At 47.1% G+C, this 21,222-nt stretch overlaps 1 protein-coding gene and 1 pseudogene across 1 annotated transcript in view; one reads left to right on the top strand and one right to left on the bottom strand.

Annotated features, from left to right (window-relative positions):
* Nucleotides 1-14,951: 14,951 nt before the first annotated feature.
* On the bottom strand, nt 14,952-15,644 carry LOC134585734 (superoxide dismutase [Cu-Zn]-like; annotated as a pseudogene).
* A 1,758-nt stretch (nt 15,645-17,402) lies between these two features.
* MAP7 (microtubule associated protein 7) overlaps nt 17,403-21,222 on the top strand; it is a 171,650-nt gene continuing 167,830 nt past the window's right edge. Inside the window, exon 1 of the mRNA XM_063443272.1 lies at nt 17,403-17,532. Coding sequence (XP_063299342.1) covers nt 17,454-17,532 — 79 coding nt within the window. The 5' untranslated portion in view covers nt 17,403-17,453. The remainder of the gene's footprint in view (nt 17,533-21,222) is intronic.

Here is a 21,222-nt window from a genome sequence, read left to right as displayed (position 1 = left end):
ACAGACAAACACACTCACAGACACACACTAACAGACACACACAATAACAGACACACAGACACACACTAACATACACAGACACACACTAACATACACAGACACAGACACACACTAACATACACACACACACACTCGCACACTAACATACACACACACACACTAACAGACACAGACACACACTAACATACACAGACACACACTAACATACACAGACACACACACACACACACTAACAGACACACACACTCACCCACATTAACACATTTTTTAAAATTTATTTAGACACCCCCCCCCCCCCAGCCTCCTTACCTTTGGGAATGCTGGGGGGGGTCTCTTCCTCCCTGGTGGTCCAGTGGCTGCTGGGCTGGGCGGGCGGCGCTGGCGGGCGGCTGGCGAGGGAGCACTTCCTCGCCAGCCGCCCGCCAGCGCCGCCCGACCGCCCAGCAGCCCGGCATGTCTGTTAGCCGCAAGGCTAACAAGACATTTGCCTTGGGCATTTGGGGGCGGCTTTTTTTGCCGCCCCCTGGAAAATGCCGCCCAAGGCAAATGCCTTGTTAGCATTGCGGCTAACAGACATGCCGAGTGAGCTATGCGGCCGCAGGGCGCCCCCTGCACCATGGCGCCCTGTGCGGCCGCACAGCTCGCACACCCCTAAGGCCGGCCCTGGATGCAGTCTTGCAGTGTTTTTACAATTCCTGCTTAAAATTGGCAGCGCTGCCAAGTTGATATAGTATATGAGGTAAAGTGTGTCTTTGGGCAATTTTGGGGGGTAAGTTTGTAATAAAAAGGTTACCGGGTTGTGCGGAATGCGTATCCCCGTTACTTGGTGGATCAAGTCTGCTATGTTACCCTACAAGGCAGTTAGGTGTGGGCAGGACCACCAAATATGAAGCATATCGCCATGGCCCTCCTGGCATCTCCAACACTTGTTCGAAATGCTAGGATTCATGCAGTGTAAGCTTGTTGGTACTAAGTACCATCTACAGAGTATTTTCCTAGTTAGTTCTAAATGATTGGTGCATAGGGTGAGTTTTTTGTGGGAGGCCAGCAGTACGACCCAGGCTTTATCGGACAGTTTAACTTTCAGGTCTCGCTGCCATGCTTGTTGATACTTGGCTTGTTGTGCTACTGTAAAGAAGTCAGTTGGGATCCTAAGTGGGAGGGTCCGAAAAAGGTATTTATATTAGGGAAGTATGACCATCTTTACTACGGCCATGCAGCCCGACCATGATATGAATTTTTTGTTCCAACTAGTCAAAATAGTAGCAATTTGGTTTTGCAGGCTCATGTCACGTATTCATCCGCACATAAAAATGTGGCTAATGGCATTTACTGTCCTGACAGGAAAAGTTGTGCCGAGCAGCAATCATGCACATGGAAACCAGGGAATTGCCTTTGGCGTCAAAGGCCAGTCACAGCCAATCGGATCCACAGGAGGAATATTTAAACCCAATTCTCCTCTTGCTCGTTGCCCTGTCATGGTTTCATACCTATGGTTATCAGAGAGTGCATTCCTGATCTTGATTTTCTGGTATTTGGCTTTGTTTTGACTTCCTTGATATCTGGTATCCTTGACTTTCCCTCATCATTGTGTCTGATTCTGTGCCCCTGACAGGGCCAGATTAGGAGCCCAGTGGGCCTGGTGCTGACAATTATGATGGGGCCTAATTACAGAATCTTATCGACCAAAAACAGTCATACCTCCCAAGCATCATGTATCTGATGGAGATGGTGTTGGAGGGAAAATCAAAGGATGCAGCTATAAGAAAACACATACTCTATGCTAATCTCTCTCTAATTTATGCTTTCATCTTTCAAGTAAATCCATACCCCCTAACAGCAGTATCCAGTGAAAGAGCAAGTCAATGGGCAGGGTAAAATCACGTTACCAGAACAGCCAAAAGGGGCGAACATGCCCAAAAAGGGGGCATGTCTGTCCAAAGAATTGAAGGCCAGCCTGGCATCAGTGTCCCTATGTATCACAGTGTCAGTGTCCCCATGTCACCTAGTCCCCTAGTCTCCCACTGTCTCCATTTCCCCCAGTGTACCCACGTGTGTCCTGTGTCACTAGGATACTAGGGGACACTGAGAAACATGGGGACACAGGGAGAAAGGGGGACACAGAGACAAGCAGACACATGTGGATCCAGACATGGAGACACTGGGAGAAAGGGGGACACAGAGACAAGCAGACACAGACACTGGGAGACATGGGGACACAGACATTTGGCGACACTAAGACACTAGGGATACTGAGAGACATGGAACACAGACTCTGGGAGACTAGGGGACACTGGGAGACATGGGGACACTAGGGACACTGGCTGGGAGGCATGGGGACACATACATTTGGGACACTGGGATACATGGAGGCACTTGTGGACATAGACATGGAGACATGGGGACACTAGGTACACTGAGACATGGGAAAACAGACACTGGGAGACATGGGGACACTGAGACACTGGCTGGGAGACATAGGGACACAGAGACTAGGGACACTGAGAGACATGGGGATACAGACACTGGGAGACTAGGGGAAACAGACACAAGGGACACTGGCTGGGAGACATGGGGACATTGGGAGACATGGGGACACTGTGTCCCTAGTGTCTCCGTGTCACAATGTGTCTCCAAATGTCCCAGCGTCCCCATGTCTCAACGTGTCCTCTAGTGTCTCAGTGTCCCCATGTGTCTCAGTGTCCCTATGTCTCCCTGCTGCCTTTCCCCCCCATCCTTCACTGACCTGAGCTGTAGGTTGTCTCTGCAGGCTGGGAGCTGCTGTCTGAACTCTCTGTGCTGTGTAGTTGCTCCCCTGCCGATCAGGGAGTAGAGAGAGGCAGGGAGGAATATGCTGTAACTTCCTATCCCTGCCTCTCTCCACACACCGTGACCCCTACTGGCTGGTGCTGGTATTGCAAAATAATCTCAGTTTATACTGAGAAATATATCTGCATTTGTATTGCCAGTATTACTGCAATACTGGCATGGCCAGCCTCAAATAAATACATAAAATACCAGTCAGGTTGCAAAACTAAGAGTAGTGTGTGTAAAAAAAAAAAAAAAATTCTTTTTTTTTTTTTTTTTAAATTGGAGCTGCAGCTCCATCAGCCCCTATGTTAATCCGGCCCTGGTCCCTGACCTCCGCAAGTATTTTGACTATTCTTGAAGATGTTAAGTGCGGCCATTCTAAGGTCCGGTTATACGTTATCCTTAGTCCTAGGTGTGACAGTACTGCGTGCTGGATCAACTTGTAATCCTGACACTCATATAGTTGGCTTTAAATAGGTTTGTTGTGGAGGCAGTGAGTTTGATCCCTAAAAAGGTCAGGTGATACGTCCTCCAGTCATACGGGAAGGTTTGTTTAAGAGTGGTTAATGATTTTCAGGGGATGTTTTTACTATAGCTTGCGTTTTGGTAATATTTAGTTTGTGATAGGAACATCTGCTATATGCTTCCAACACCTCAGAGAAGGCCAACAAGGATTCCTCCAGTTTTTGCAGTTTAAATAGGATGTCATCCATGGAAAGTGTCAATTTATATGTCTTCTGGAGCCTCAAAACTGACAAAACTCAGTGAAAAAGGCAATTTTTTTCCGGCAAAACCAGTCATCGGAGGTGCAGTAAGGAATATGGGTCGGAAGAATAAAAAACCCAAGGGTGATCGATCCCCAACAAGCCGAGACATAGGCGAACTACTGCGGGGTGCCCAGAGGGCCGCTTGGAACAAGATGGCGCTGGAGGGAGACGAGACCTCTTACTCATCGGGAGATAACCCGTTCGATATGGGAGAGGAGATACCCCACAATGCGCCCAAGAGACCCACGATCCCTCAACAAGCCTCAACCGAGCCGGTAACTGCCGCCCAGCTAAAGGACATGCTCGCCGAGCTGCGAACAAACATTGCAGCGGACATGGCGGACTTTAAAACGGCGGTTGAAAAGGCCACCTCACGGATCACACTCCTAGAGGCCACAACAAGCACACAGGACTCCAGACTCACAGTGGTAGAGAACCAAATAGCTGAAATTTCCAAACTACAATTACTTACCACAGATAGAATGGATGCCATGGAAGACCAAAAACGGCGATACAACCTCAAACTCCGCGGCGTTCCAGACTCGATCGACCTGGCGGACTTACCACATTACATCCGCAGGCTGTTCAGCACATTGCTGCCACCCAAGCAAGCAAAAACGGTGAGATTAGATGGGCTGTTCCGTCTACCGAAACCTCCCACAGCGCCCATGTCCGCAACCGCAGACCTTATCATCCGTTTTCAATCCATGTCGGATAAGGCCCTCCTGCTCCAAGCCATAAAGGGAAAGACCCCATTATGTTTTGAAGGCTCATCTTTGACGACATTCCCAGACCTCACCCGGAACACCATTGCATGGCGCAGGTCCCTGAGGCCGCTTCTACAGCTCCTTCAATCGCAGAATATTCCATACCGCTGGGGTACACCTAGACAACTGATGTTCACCCACCTAAACACTGCCTATAAGGCACGGAGCTATGCAGAACTGGACGCTTTCATGGGCAAGCTTGGTATCACAGGAACGAAGAGTGTGGCAGGTACGGGACTGACTCACTTAGACCCCTCTGCCATCGAGGAATTCATACCCCGCACGACAAGACGCCCAGGGCCGGAGAAACTGACCTGAGAATAAAAGCCCATCTGGCTGCCCTTCCTTAAAGGACTATCGGGTCACTTCCAACCCCAACACCGATAGACGCTCAGACACCTGCCCTGCCAGGCCACATGAAAGTACTCTGTTCCTTGGCTGATCAAGTTCAACATGTTGTTTACTCATTTTATTTAAGTTTAATGTGTTACCTTTGTTTTTAATGGTCAATATGCTAAGACCGACATAACTATTACCTGCAGCAAGTTGGCACATACTAACACCCACACCCTCTGCTCTGCTAAACATGACCGCACCATGCGCGAAGCAATCCCCCCCTCCCCCACACTACCCTAGCGCCATGCTTCAGAACAGTAAGCAACTGCATACGGGAAACAGGAGGGAGGTTACTCCTGACAGGGAACTAATCGACCCACATCAGAGACAACGCATAAGTACCCTAGGGTCCTAATAAATGACACCATAAATGACACCCGTTCTGAAACCATTTTGTTTCGTTTTTTTTTATTTTATTCATTAAACTGCCCACATAGATGGCCTTTTACTCATTGACGTGTCACTCACTCTCTCTCACGCCTAGCTGACGCATAGGGAGCCTAGCTGCCTCAATCTCAGACCCATCCACTCACTGCACATGACTATGGCCCCCAAACGCTGTCAGGCTGGCTGAGACCCTCACACGTTTGTCCTATACTATGTTCTTCTTGACTTGTTTAAAAAAAACAGTGCAGTATGAATAACTCTTTACCTTACTTGAATGTTTGTCTAGTAATATATATATTCATGCCTTTTGAAATGTATATACATCTCACTGCACTGTCAAAAATAAAGAATTTAAAAAAAAAAAAAAAAAAAAAAATTTATATGTCTTCTGATGTATTTGTATGCCATGTATGTGCTGGTGGTTGCAGATCAAGGTAGTGAGTGGTTCCAATGCTAGTATGTACAGCAGGGGGGGCAGGGGGCACCCCTCTCTTGAACCGTTGGAGATGCTGAAGGCAGAAGATAGAAAGCTGCTGTTAGTGAACTTTGCCGCGGGATTGCTATAAAACACTTTTACTACCATGAGAAAAAAAGATGGGAACTGGGGCGGAGCCTGGACACCGAGACGAGCAGACGCGTCTGATATGTGCTCCTGCTCGACGGGCTGAAAAAGGGGAAAAAGCGGCGGCCACATGGCCCAAGGAACCTCAAGGGTGTACCTCTCATGTCTTGGGGGCACCGCAAAACAGAAAGATACCACCCCGGAGCTGGGAAAGCAAAGATGCGACTGCGGCCTACTGGGGCTGGGGGAAGACGGTCGCTCTCCCCAGCACCGGGAACCTCAAGAGACAGCACAGCGGCCTACCCCCCCCCCTTTGGACCGGTGGGGGATATCCCGGTCCCCACTGGACCAAGCGATCAGACCGAAAAGCGGACAAGCTAGCTCTACAGTATGCAGGGTCTTCAAGCCACCAACGCTCTACCAAAATGACCGCCTGGCGCAGACCTCAAGAACGGAGCACCCACTCCAAGACGTTTACACCGCAACAAGAAAACCTTGACTGGCTCTGCAAAAGACTATGGGACACACTGCACAGCCGAGGATCAACCTACCGCCAGGCGGAAACAATAGTGGCCTCATGGATCAGACCGGCGGCACGACGCAGCCAATACAGATGCCTACCCCGAGCCTCCAAAGCGGCGGTCCGGCAACACAGGTTCCAGCAGTCCTCCAGGCGGGAAAGGGCGCCATGTCTATCCCACGCACGTTCCTCCCTGCTTACACACAAACCGGGTATTACCACACAAGCTCCACGTGCGGATATTCAAAACCAGTGCAACAGAACCCAACTCAGTACCGTCAACGCTGCAGCAAAAGGGTCTGTGCGGCTGCACACCCCACAAGTTGCAACCAGAGCTGACTTCCAGCGTAAAGGCACCAGGCCTAAGGGCACCGAAACAGGGGCTCACCACGGCAATAATCGGGACATGGCTCACCGCAATGGATAATACACGTATGTCATACAGAAGCCTAGCAAGGGTATCGGCTACATTTTTGACTCTGGGATATGGCTGCAGGCCAAGACAAGTCACTGAACAGAGACACAGAATCAAGACTGCTGACTCAGCGGCATAAAAGCGTATATGTTTTGTTAAATATCTCAGCTGTATGCTAGCTTACACCATAAGCAATAGATAGCCTTTTAAAATATCAATCTATGTCTTAGCCACAGTTACATTACCTACCTTATAGCACCATAGCTGCATAGTTAACCAAACCTGTTCACGTTACAAGCTCAATGTTGGTATTATTGAGTTTACCGCAACAGCTTATAATCAGCTTACGTGCGATTTATTATAACTTTTAGTTTAAAATTATAAATCTTATTTTGACATAGTGCTCAGCCTTTCCAGTTGCCATGTGTGCTTAGCCATTTACAAATATGCAGTAACCTAAGGCAATGCACTCAGAAATCGTTTAAGTTCATTATGTTCATTCTATTCTTAGTAAGCTTGTTTATGTACATGTGTGTCGAGCGATCATAACCTTAAAAATGTGCACAGATTTACATAGCTGCAAGTACCCTGTAATAGCACACCTAGGGCCATGTCACGGGCCTCCAGAAGGGGTATAGACTAACCAACATGGACTGCTGGGGGGCTTCATCCTACTCTTCTGCAATACACTGCAGGAACAGACCACATGGCCCATAGTCAGCATTACTTTACCTTATCCTTATGTTATTTTTCATGTTATCAAACTTTTATACTTGTCTTCTTTAGCTACTAAGACGACCTACACAGAGCCCCTGCCTCCTGTATCACATACCCTACTACATGGGTACCTTAAACAATCAATGGAAATGCAGGGGTAGTACCCTTTATCGACACATGCCTAGCACATTGGTATCAGCAAAATGTCAACCTAAGCTAAGAACACGCGCTGAGCAGCAGCACACTACTCAAAGTGTTGCCCTACCACGGGCTAGCCTCTTGTGTCCATGAGCTAGGTCGCCCCATAAATCAGTTGTCAGTTCAAAAGCTCTTACTTACCCACTGACATCCTCGGCATCATACCTCTGCACACTAACACAGCAACATATTTAATCTTTTCCTAACGTTGGTTTTCTAGCCTGTTATTTTTCAAGTCTTATACTACAATCTATATTGAAGCCTGTTTCTTTAACTCACAAAAAAAAGTGCAATTGTCTCACATGCCATGACAATGTATACAAATGTTCGACCATATTAAGCTTGTAGATGCTGTCGTGGCTCTACCAGCCTGTATGTAATTATTTTGTTGCACGTCAAAATAAAGAATAAAAAAAAAAAAAAGGTGGGAATTGACATTTTTCCAGTACCGTGAGGAGGAAGGGCCAGTGTAACTGATCAAAGGCTTTTTCAGCATCCAAAGACAGGAAGACACTGTCGTCAGGGGAGGGCTGGCAGCCTTAGGCCTGGGGGGCAAAACCAGTCAAGTGGCCCATTGCGCCACCAAATCAGTTCACCATCCATGCCCACCTTTTCCTGGTTTTATAACGGATATTGATGTTATGCTAATCAGTAGCTCTTTGCCATACCCACTCCTTCACGGTTCTGACTTTCAATGTTGTCAGAGCACAGGCTGAGAATCTCTGAGCCTGTGCTCTGACTCACTAACTGAGTGCTGGAACCACGAGGGAGAGGATATGATCTGACTGCACCTACTGCTGGTGCGCACCAGTGGACCACCAGCGAATCGTTTAAATTAAATATGCTGGTGCACCCAACTTGTGAGCTGTGTTGGCCGCCGGGCACCTCTGTTGTCATGGCACCCTGCATGACTGCACAGCTTGCACACCCCAACGGCTGGCCCTGCTGACACACACTGATGTTACCACTTAGACATCCCTCAATATTAATACAGACATCAGAGTAAACACTAATAAACTGTGGAAACAGAGCTGATCCCCCCAAATTTATAAAGGTTTGCTTAGAGTATTTATTGAAAGATTAAATCATGCCTCCTCCTCTCTCTCCCCCATGCGCTGCTCTGTAGGCTGGGAGGAAGTGAAGAGTAATCACAGTCTCCCAGCACAACGCCACCTGTGGCTGCATGGGGAACAGCTGTTTAATGTAATGCTTGCAGGACGGCCAGCTGCCGCAGAACCTCTTTGTTTCCGTCTCTGCAAAGGGCTCCAGGCACTGCTTGTTGTGAGTGTGAGCCACTGTAAATTAGGGGCAGAGGGCAGAGGGCACTTGCACTGCGGTCAAGACGGGTCTGGGCAGGAGGAGAGTGCAGTGCAATCAGTGCACTCCCCTCCTGTGGGTCACCAGTAGACTGGTGCACCTGCCCAGGATCAGAGCCGGTGCAAGGATTTTTGCCGCCCTAGACAAAATATAAATTTGCCGCCCCCCATGTGTCATCACAATGCCCCACCCATATTATCTGCCATATGAACTAACGCCAGTGCTGCACACAGTGTGTGTTTACATTAAAAAGCCTGCACGGACCAGCTATAGACACCAGAACCACTTCATTAAGCTATAGTGTCCCTTTAATGTGAGGTAAATTATAGATTAGTGTCACTAATAATATACTAGATTGCCTACTTACAATTAGATGAGGGTGATGATGGGCTGCAGTTTGGCTCCACTGGTCTGGTGTAGAACAGGATATCTGGAGGCTGTTTGCAACTGTGGTCACAAAATTCAATGTTCTGGGAGAATTGGAAGCAGCTCCATTTTTTGGGGGCTTCTTACACAGCTCAAGGTCTGGGCCCCAGGGCCTGACGGTGAGTATGCCCATAAGGCCCACTCATAAGTCCACTTATATGTTCCACCCACCCATGAGTTCGCTCACAGGGAGTGGAGTGTGTAGGGGATGTGTTATGTGTTATTGTAGAGGATCCAATATGTGTGCTTATGGTATGTAGTGTATAGGGATACCAGTTTGTGCAGGTGATGCAGTGTGTTTGTGTGTAGTGGAAGCAGTGTGTATTTGTGTATAAGGGATGTATTATGTGTTTCTGGTTGTGTGTAAGGGATGCATTGTGTGAATCTGTGTTTGTATGCATAAGGGGTGCAAGGTGTGTGTCTGTATGTGTGTGCATTGAGTGTAAGAGATGCATTGTGTTTCTGTGTGTATGTAAGAAAAACAGTGTGTGTGTTTGCGTGTGTGTAAGGGTTTGCATTGTATGTTTCTGTGTATGTGTGCAAATGATGCATTGTGTGTGTGTGTGTGTGTAAGGGTTGCATTGTGTGTGTGTGTGTGTAAGGGATGCATGTTGTGTTTCTGTGTATGTATAGGGATGCTGTGTGTGTGTGTGTGTGTGTGTGCTGTGTTCTTCTTACCCCCTCCTCCCTGTGTTCTTCTTACCCCCTTCTTCTTCTTCTTACTCCCCCCTTCTTCTTCTTAACCCTCCTACTTCTTCTTACTCCCCCTTCTTCTTCTTCTTCTTCTTACCCCATTCTTCTTACTCCCCCCTCTTCTAATTACTCCCCACTCTTGTTCTTCCTCCCCCCTTCTTCTTACCCCCTCCTTCTTCTTACCCCCCTCGTTTTCTTATCTCCCCTCCTTCTTACTTCACCCTTCTTCTTACTCCCCCCTCTTCTTCTTACCCCTTCTTCGTCTTACTCCCTCCTCTTCTTCTTCTTACTTCCCCCTCTTTTTCTTACTCCCCCTTCTTCTTCTTACCCCCTCTTTTTCTTATCTCCCCTCCTTCTTACTCCCCCCTCTTCTTACTCCCCTCCCCCTCTTCTTCATTTCTCCCCTCCTTCTTACACTCCCCCTCCCCTCACTCCCCCCTCCCCTCTTACTCCCCCCCTCTTATTATCCCCCCTGCCCTCTTCTTACTTCCTCCCTTCCCTCTTCTTACTCCCCCCTTCTTCTTACTCTCCCCCCTCGCCTCTTCTTACTCCGCCCCTCTTACTTCCCCCTCCCCTCTTACTGCCCCCCTCTTCTTACTTCCCCTCCCCTCTTACTCCCCCCTCCCCTCTTCTTACTCTCCCCCCTCTTCTTACTTCCCCTCCTTCTTACTCCCCGCTCCCCTCTTCTTATTCCCCCTCCCTTCTTCCTACTCCCCCCTCCCCCTCTTCTTCTTACTCCCCCCTCCTTCTTACTCCCCCCTCCCCTCTTCTTATTCCCCCTCCCTTCTTCCTACTCCCCCCTCTTCTTACTCTCCCCCCTCCCCTCTTCTTACTCTCCCCCCTCCCCTCCTCTTACTCTCCCCCCTCCCCTCCTCTTACTCTCCCCCCTCCCCTCCTCTTACTCTCCCCCCAATCCCCTATTCATCCTCTCCCCCCAATCCCCTCTTCTTACTATTCCCCCCCTCCCCTCTTCTTACTCTCCCCCCTTCCCTCTTCAGTTCTTACTCTCCCCCCAATCCCCTATTCATCCTCTCCCCCCAATCCCCTCTTCTTACTATTCCCCCCCTCCCCTCTTCTTACTCTCCCCCCTTCCCTCTTCAGTTCTTACTCTCCCCCCTCCCCCTCTACTTTTCTTACTCCCCCCTCCTTCTTACTCCCCCCTCCTTACTCCCCCTCCCCTCTTCTTATTCCCCCTCCCTTCTTCCTACTCCCCCCTCTTCTCTTCTTACTCTCCCCCCTCCCCTCCTCTTACTCTCCCCCCTCCCCTCCTCTTACTCCCCCCCTCTCTTCTTACTCTCCCCCCAATCCCCTCTTCTTACTCTCCCCACTCCCCTCTACTTTTCTTACTCTCCCACCTCCCCCTCTACTTTTCTTACTCCCCCTCTTCTTGTCTTACTCCCCCCTCCCCCTCTTCTTTTCTTACTCCCCCCCTCCCCCTCTTCTTTTCTTACTCCCCCCCTCCCCCTCTTCTTTTCTTACTTACCCCCTCCCCTGTAGCGTGGCCGAGCTGCTCTCCGGTCCGCGGTGCCGGCCGGAGTGATGGGAAGGTGCGCGCTCAGTGTGCACTTCCTGTCAGTCCGGACGGTTACAGGAAACAGAAACTCCGCGCGGAACAGGAGTTTCTGTTTCCTGTAACCGGCCGGACTGAAAGGAAGTGCACACTAAGCGTGCACCTTCCCATCACTCCGGCCGGCACCGCGGACCGGAGTGCAGCTCGGCCACGCTACAGGGGAGGGGAGGGGAGGCAGTGCGGCAGCAGCCTGAGCGCTCTTTACAGAGCACTCAGGCGGCTGCAGCATTTAAAGGGCCGGCCTGGCTTTCCCAGGATATTATACTCACAGTCCTGTATTATACAGAGAGCAGCACTATACATAGAACACTGGCTTTCCCAGGATATTATACACACAGTCCTGTATTATACAGAGAGCAGCACCATTGTAATAAATAATTACCATGCAGGGTTAACTCCACCTCTAGTGGATGTCTACTAGACAGCCACTAGAGGGAACTTCCTGGATTATAGCACAGATTATCTGTGCTAGAGCGTCGCTGGACGTCCTCACGCTGTGTGAGGACCTCCAGCGTCACTCATTTCCCCATAGGAAAGCATTGAAAATCATTTTCGAAGCTTTCCTATGGGGAGACCTAATGCACATGCGCATTAGGTCTCCTCGGCCGGTGGGCGGGATCAGTCTCGCCCACCGGCAGACGGAGTCAGAAGGAGGAGCGTCGCGGAGGAAGAGGCAGCGACGAGGGACATCGTCGCTGCCTCAGGTAAGTGACTGAAGGGATTTTCACCCCTTCAGTAACCGGGGATTGGGGGGTGGGAGGGAGAGGGAACCTGCAGTGCCAGGAAAACAGATTGTTTTCCTGACCCTGGAGATTCCCTTTAAACACTGATCTGAAATTATCTGAACACTGATCTGAAAAGATTCTAGCACCCTGCTTGCAGCAATAACTGCCTGGCTCATACACCTGGGCCAAGTGGGCTTTTGCGTAGGGAGGTTCGTGATAATACTACCAGATTGCTTCATCTAATTTACTCCGCCTCTCAGGCACACAGTCCATCACTCCTCATTTCGACAGATGTGGAGAAGCATTTGACAGGGTTGATTGGTCCTTTCTTTTTACAGTGTTACAACAGATTGGCTTGGGCCCCAATATGCTCATCTGGATTTCAGCATTGTACTCTATTCCCTCAACTTGAGTCTGTGTAAATAACACATTATCTAAACCGTTTACCATCAAAAATGGCACTTAACAGGTATGTCCCTGTCTCCCCTCCTGTAACGATATGAAGAAATCCGAATATCATGGGGCTGGGGATGAGACGGGAGGAGGTTGGGTGATGGCGTATGCTGATGACCTACTTTTTTCCATTTTAGACCCCACAATATCCCTTCCATTCATAATGGAGGAATTCAGAACTTTTTGATTCCTTTCTAGCTTGAAAATACATTTAACAAAATTAGAAATCCATAATCTAACATGTAAAAGGAACTTGATGTCCACCAAACATTTCCAATGGTGCAGTGAAGTAATGAAGTATCTCTGCACTATCTGCAGATCTCTCCCAGACATTATCACTGAGTTTCCTTACTCTCCTGGCCCGAATTAGACAAGACGGAACTGGTTTGGCAGAATAGATGAATGTCCTCTCAAGGCTCTATATCTGCTTTAAACGCTTCCAGTTCACATTACCATGATTTAATTAAACAAAAACACTGAACATTCCTAGTTTATGTATGGCAAAGCTCACCTGATATAGGACATACTCATAAGACCCAAAAATAGAGTAATTAGGGTAGGGGCTATAGGACCTGACCACCTATCATAAAGCCATTCATATACAACAGATATTACCTGATAAGATGTTGATGCACCCTTAAAATCAGTTCTCTGATACCCTTAGCGGTTTGTCAATGGCTGCAGCTGGGTGTCCATTCTAAACTCCTGAAACACCATCCAATGATATTGTCACGGCACAGCCGGAGCCCTGCAGACAGCAAGGCGTGGCTGCCCCTTTGATAGATGTAGCACTAAAGACAAACTTAACGCAAGTTGATCCCCCTCTCTGTTGATGCATTTTATCTTCCACCAACTCTTATTGTGCCTGCAGCCTCCCCTCCCTCCACACACGTCTTTATGCAGACCTGATCTCACCCTTTCAAGACATTCTTCTTCCATACTACACAGAAGATTCCCAAGCTAAAACACCTATTCACCCTGGAAGAATAGTATGATATTTACGTTAAAAATACAAAATATCCATTAGTACCAGGTTTCAGGAATCTGGTTTTAAACTTCTCATATAGATTCACTTATAGTGGAAATATTCTCAGATACGCCCTTTTTGGCAACAGGTACACACGGTTATATCCACTCTTGCAGATGACCCTGTCTCTTTAACACCTGACCTGTATTTTGCATCATACCACAGGGCAGTAATCCCGCTTTTGGTCAATGCCACCCGCAGTCTCATGCTGTGTCGGTAACACAGTTTAGTGGACAGAGCTCAAGATGCTAAAGGCAATGAACCAAGTACGCAGTACCAAAGGACCAGACGAAGAAAATAGTAGGGGAAGCCAAAGGTCAGGACAGGCGGCACAGATTCTGAAGCGATGATACAGGCAAGGGTAAAAATCAGGAACAGTATCAGGATACAACAGGAGAGTCTCTGAAGGTCTTTACACAATCAGGAGCACAGTACAACTGAACGAAGAGTGAAGGCTGTGTGCGACTTAAAAAGGGGAAGTGGGTGGTCTTGTTAATTGAGGTTCCACCCTGGTCTCCACCTCCTTTACCTTTAAAAGGCTCTGTGTCACCCTTTGATTCTCCTGAAGATCTACTTTCTGTGTGGTCGCACGTGAAAGCAGCGGTGTTCTCATGAACAGACTTCTGTTCTTGCTATGTTCGTGAGCCGGCATCCGTACGAACTGAGTTCTGTCTGCAGTATAGGTGAGTAGCGTTCGCATGAACAGAGGTGGCACTCATATGCATGGAGTTCTTCTTTCTGCATCGGGTAAGCGGCGATTGTGCGAACAGAAGTGCTGTTCACATGGACGTAAGCAGGCGGCATGGGTGATTGAACGGACCGCGCTGCCTAAGGGGTCGCGCTCTAATACAGAGAGAGAGACACGGCATGGTAGAGCGAGGTAGGTGAGTGTGGCAGCAAGGTCCTGATATGCTGGGACTCTGGAGGCAGTTCTATGGCCACAATCAGAGAATTGATTGCCAGAGTGGAGAACATACGATCTATAGAGATACTTATTGCCGCAGCCAGAGGCACTTTGCAGAGACGCAATGCTGTGAGTGTGTGGTTTTACTGGACGCAATGGTTGTCCTCAAGGGTGAACCAGTCATGAGCAGTTAGCTAAGTAATAGTTGTCCATATTCTCCATGGATGCACACGAGCCAGTGGTTTGCCTCCTTTCCCCTATTTTTTTTTTTTTTTTCATGTTGCACCGCACATAGCAGGTGACCAAGGTGAACTTTTATTGAATGACATCACAAGACAGAAAAGTTGTATAAACTTTTTATATAAAGTTATTCGTTTCTGTATAGTGGTTGGTCACACAATGCTTTTCCAGCAGTCTTACAGATGGATAGTAAATTGAACAGGAAATATATAGAATTTTAACATTTACTGCAGTTAATCTGAACTATGTATGTCAGGCCACGAAACCAAGAGCTTTCACATACAGCCATGTTACTGAGCACGTCCGATTACACCACATGCCAAGCGGCCACCGGCGTTGCCAGTCACCAGGCTCTCATCATTCCCACCTTTGCGCAGGTCATCTTCCTTCTCATGGACCACAACAGTACGCCCAATAATGTCGTGGTCGCCGTAAACTCAAATTTTGCTTCACCATTCGCAGAAGTTATATTGCCAAGATCACCAACGTGCCTCACTGTATCTTCAGGGGCCCCATGAGTTTTATTTCCTGGGTTGAAGTGTGGGCCAGCACTAATACAGCCATTGGTGTTATCGCCATAAGCGTGTATATGGAAGCCATGTTTTCCATCAGTCAATCCTGTAATAGTCCCCGTAACTGTAACTGGTCCATCACCCTCTTGGTGGAAGTGCACCACGCCTTGCACCTCTCCGGTCCCCTTCATTACACACACCACCTTCAACATGACTGCGCTGAGCTCGACTTCCACTGACTGCCTTCCCCTACTTTTTTATTGTCCTCTCGCCCATTCATTCATGACACCTCAAATTTTCTTCTCTCTTGTCGCATGTTTCTTCTTTTTATTACTTCAACCCCTCCCGTTATCCTTACCTTTAACCTACATGGGCAGTATCTACGCAAATACAAAGGTAAAAAAAAAAAAAGAAATGGGAAAACTACACTTGTTTTTTATTTATTCCTTGTTTATTATTGAATATGTGTTACAACATAAGTCATTGCATTGAATTTGAATGTATACCCTGTGTAATATTTTTTTATGTTGTGCAAATACACATGACTATTGCTGCTTCAATAAAGCTTTTGAGAAAAATAAAATAATTGTATTTCCACTATTTGGATTAATTTTTCTCTCACATATGTAGTGATGTGGCATGCTCCACCAGTCCTTCGCTCCTCAACTTGGTCCTTCGTAATAAATATTTTTCTTCAGACATACGTCCCAGAAATGTTTTAAATCTGGAGGAGCCTGCTATTCAAAGTGGTATTTACATCTTTGGAATGACTCTTCTGTTAACGCTACAACTTGGGCGCCATAACTATATACGGCCCTGTAGGAGCATGATCTGGGAGTGGGACTCCTGGGAGGGCACATGGAAAGCAGACAGTAGGGTATCCGTATGTGTGATAGCCCAAACCCAAATGTACAAAATCTTATTCAGATGTCACACCACTCCTGTTTAACTATGTCATATGGGTAGGATAAGCTCTGATACTTGCTGGTGGTTATGTGGCCAGTTAGGAACATACCTTCACATGTATTGGTCATGACCAGTGGCGGTTTCTTTTTGGAGGGAGGTAAGGGAATAGCTGTCAGTGTTTTTTTTTTTTTTTTTTTTAAATAATTCATAATAATTTGCCCAAATTGTCCCACAAGTTATTTAACAAGATAACACTGGCGACATTTAGGCTAGAAACATCAGTTCTGTTAATTAATCAAATTTGAACAATTTGTGTCTCACAAAATCAAGGCGATCATGCAACCATACTGTCTCAAAAAGCAGCCATCAGCTTGATCCTCTTGATTCTCTCTTAAACCTACCTTATGCTGTTTAGCTATAGCTCTTTTGCACAATATATATTACTTTAAGTGTCTTTGCTTTCATTGTTGTTGTGCTAGATTCTCCCCCTGGAATTTGACTCTGTCCCCTGAATTGCTGGACTCTACCTATGTAACCCCATGTTCTCAGCCGATGGTATAAAGAGATAATATGCCATGTTCCACACCATGTACCTACAGCTTCATGTGCTTGGCAAACAGAAATAACTCTCATAATATTAGCCAATCACAGCCGCAGAAGTCAGGACACTATGCATTATACACCTGGCTTTTATGGTGCCTAGGATCTCATGGCCCCATGCAATGACAATGTGTGCTGAAAGAATTCTGTTTAAGAATGGAACAGTCATGTCTGACACCCAAGAAATGTAGAACATTTACAAAAATGTGGAATTTACAAAAAAATTATCATCCTCTCGGTAGATATTGGAGAAACTGCAGCACTGATCCTGACGCTGACCACCTTAACCCCCCTCTACTGTTTTCCATTTCTCTTTAGATTCACTGCACAGTGTAATGTAAATCCATTTCAACATCATTCCTTCCTAGCAGAATTTGCTATTGGAGAACACTACCTTTCGCTCACCAGCAGGTGGCAGCACGTTACACGCATTCCCTGCTCGAGTCGGAGCTCACCTGTCCGGCTAGGCAGTGACTGGGGAGACCCGGGGAGGGGCCGACGCCGCTGTTCCTGCTACTCCTGGATGACGTCACCGCAGCTATGGCGGACACACAGCAAATGGTAGCCGGGCACCGGGAAACACACGAAGGAGGAGAATCCATGAACGTTCAACGCACAGGTAAGAACGGCTTAATAACACCTGGGGGACACAGAGGGGAACCTGCACACCGGGAAACAGGGGATTAAAGGGGTGAGCGCGGCCCCCCTCTGACCAGCTGGCAGTCTGCCACCTCACCTGTCTGCAGGCAGCTAGCCTCCCTCACCTCACCTGTCTGCAGGCAGCTAGCCTCCCTCACCTCACCTGTCTGCAGGCAGCTAGCCTCCCTCACCTCACCTGTCTGCAGGCAGCTAGCCTCCCTCACCTCACCTGTCTGCAGGCAGCTAGCCTCCCTCACCTCACCTGTCTGCAGGCAGCTAGCCTCCCCCACCTCACCTGTCTGCAGGCAGCTAGCCTCCCCCACCTCACCTGTCTGCAGGCAGCTAGCCTCCCCCACCTCACCTGTCTGCAGGCAGCTAGCCTCCCTCACCTCACCTGTCTGCAGGCAGCTAGCCTCCCTCACCTCACCTGTCTGCAGGCAGCTAGCCTCCCTCACCTCACCTGTCTGCAGGCAGCTAGCCTCCCTCACCTCACCTGTCTGCAGGCAGCTAGCCTCCCTCACCTCACCTGTCTGCAGGCAGCTAGCCTCCCCCACCTCACCTGTCTGCAGGCAGCTAGCCTCCCCCACCTCACCTGTCTGCAGGCAGCTAGCAACCTCCTCCTCACCTGAGAGCAAGCCACTGGCCTCACCGCACCCCACCTGTGAGCAGATCGCTCTCCCCACTTCACCTGAAAGCAAACAGCTGGCCTCCCCCACCTTACCTGTAAACCAGGCAGCTTCCACCTCACCTGTCAGCAAAATTCTTTAGTTTATTACATGCACCTGTCGTAATGTTGGCCTCCAGTTCCACACACCAATGTGCTGTAATACTGATTAATAGACTTTTTGTTTTGGTTGGTTAATTCGCATCAAATTCCTTTTAATCCAGAGCTAAAAAAAAAAAATTCTCCCTGGATATACCTGCGTTATCTTATTGGTTGAAAAAGACTACAGGTAAATCCAAGATGGATCAATTAGTTTGGCGTGGATTAAAAGGAATTTGATTCGGACAAACCAGCCAAAACACATCTTTGCACACATCTTTGCACACGTCTGTTAATTGTTATTATTAAATTAATACTCTAAGCACCATAACCATTAAAGCTCACTAACCCAAGGCAAGCTGTCAAAATGTGTACAAATAGTTTGACATTAACTTGTCTCTGTCAGACACCTGTGATTTTTGTGTTAAAATACAAGTGCATACTTTGCCGTTGGCATACCAACACATAGTCGAGTGTGGACATTAGGGAGTCAGTGGGCTATAGTGGTAATAGTACTTAGAATATCCCAACAATAATCTACATTGTTTTGAATGAAAATATATTGGAGTGGAGGGTTGGTTGATATAAGTTAAATATGGTTTTATGGAAGTACACTTTAGAAACAACACATCTAATGAAATGCAGAAATGTTTTGCATCATAGTCCAGCAATCCACCATTAAAGGGACACTATAGTCACCCAGACCACTTCAGCTCAATGAAGTGGTCTGGGTGCCAGGTCCCTCATGTTTAAACCCTTCAGATGCAAACATAGCAGTTTTAGAGAAACTGTTATGTTTACATTTGGGGTTAATCCAGCCTCTAGTGGCTGTCTTCTGGACAGCCACTAGAGGCACATCTGCAACGCTGGATGCGAATTTCGCATCCATCGCACAGAGCGTCCATAGGACAGCATTGAGAAATGCTTTCCTATGGACACTTTGAATGTGCGTGTGGCACATGCCGCGCATGAGCATTCGGCTCCACTGACGTCGGACGGAGAGGAGAGGTCACCAGGGCCGAGGAAGCCTGGTGCTGGAATAAGGTAAGCTGCTGAAGGGGTTTTAACCCCTTCAGCGCCACGGGAGGGGGACCCTGAGGGTGGGGGCACCCTCAGGGCACTATAGTTTCAGGAAGACCGCTTTGTTTTCCTGACACTATAGTGATCCTTTAAGTAGTGTTTTTAATGGAAGCTACTATCTATATGTATATTCTATTTATACAGATATTGTTGAAAAGTGTAACTATGATTCAGTGGTGCCCCGAGGGCAATTCAGGTGCACCTTTTTTATTTATTTATTTAGTATTATTTTTTTGTGGCTTAATATTTGAAATTCTCATTAAAGGGACACTATTCACCAGAACAAGTACAGCTTATTGGATTTGTTCTGGTGAGTAGAATCATTACCTTCAGGCTTTTCAGATAAAATGCAGTGTTTACATTACTGCCTAGTGATAACTTCACTGGCCACTCCTCAGATGGCTGTTGATCCTTCCTGGGTCATGGCTGCCTAAAATGCCTCCAAACATTCAGTGTCTCCTCCCTCTGCATGCAGACATTGAACTTTCCTCATAGATATTGATTGATTCCGTTTATCTGTTTAATTGTGCTGGCTCTGCCCCTGATCTGCCTCTTTGTCAGTCTCAGCCAATCCTATGGGGAAGCATTGTGATTGGATCAGGCTACCACTTCTCATGATGTCAACAGACAGCTTGTTTTTCTGAGGCACACAGCATGCAGAGTTAAAGCTTCAGACTTGAATGAAAGTAATATTTTACTATTTTTAGGGAGGCATGAGGGGCCCAGGGTGGCTAGATGGTGGTTTTAACCCTATCGGTTCAGGAATACATGTTTGTGTTCCTGACCGTATAGTGCTCCTTTAATTCATGACAATTGTAATTTGAGGGGTTTTCAATAAACACATTGTTTTAAATTGAAAAACAAATTGCAAAATGTAGGCAAAAATATCTCGTACGGAAGAATCGTTCAACTCTGCTATAGTCACAGATGATCTATTTAGCCTAAATATTGCACTTTGGAATTAAACTTGATACAATGTGATCTGTTTAGTGAATAAACTCTTCTGCGAATAACCTTCATTGTGTGTTTAAAATCTGTATAGCCAACAGGAAGCAGGAGTGAAATTTTATCTGCTATTGGCTATACTATTGAAGCACATTGAAGCATGGAGTAGTCCCACTGAGGAATAAAATGAATGCTATGTATTTGTAACCTTTTATAAAGGAGGGGAAAGGCTGCTCATCACCAACTGGAAAAAAGATGGCTTTCTTAGAAACCTTTTTGATTTTAATCGCTATTCCCTTCAAATGAATGCACGTTGAAATAGGGTTGTCAGGCGACACTGTGACTAAACATAAGTGTAAAATGCTTAAATTATTTTGGGTGTATATTCTTTCCCTTTGAAGGCAGATGAAAGTGTTCCTCTTTGTATTTATACATTTCTGGCAGAGAGAATATGTTCAAAAGAAACTTACAAGAGTATAGTTATTTTCTTTTAGCATTGTAGGTCCTGTGCTATATTGAATTCATGTTGAATGCTTGAGGGAGATGTTGTTATGCAGAAATATATAAACAATATTTAAAGGGGGGGGAGGGGTCATAAGTGTGACTTCCCATGTTACTGCATTATTGCTTGTAATCTGTGCTTGCGGTATCTGATAAAATGTGTTGGGTTCTCTCACAAAATTATTTATGCCAAGTGACTCTACATGGTCACAAAGGTTGCCATTCTGGGACAAATTCAAAAATATCAAGCTGTGAGGCCTTTGCTGTGCATGCATGGAACTATTTACAAATACATGTGCAAATAATTTTATCATAAGTAAATAAACATCTGCTTTCCTGGACAGATTCCGAACTCTTTGAAAAAGCTAGCTTGAGTAGAAT

The sequence above is a fragment of the Pelobates fuscus genome, chromosome 2, assembly GCF_036172605.1.
Source record: "Pelobates fuscus isolate aPelFus1 chromosome 2, aPelFus1.pri, whole genome shotgun sequence".
NCBI lineage: Eukaryota > Metazoa > Chordata > Amphibia > Anura > Pelobatidae > Pelobates > Pelobates fuscus.
Note: the sequence above shows the minus strand (reverse complement) of the source record. Positions and strands in the feature narration are given on the sequence as shown.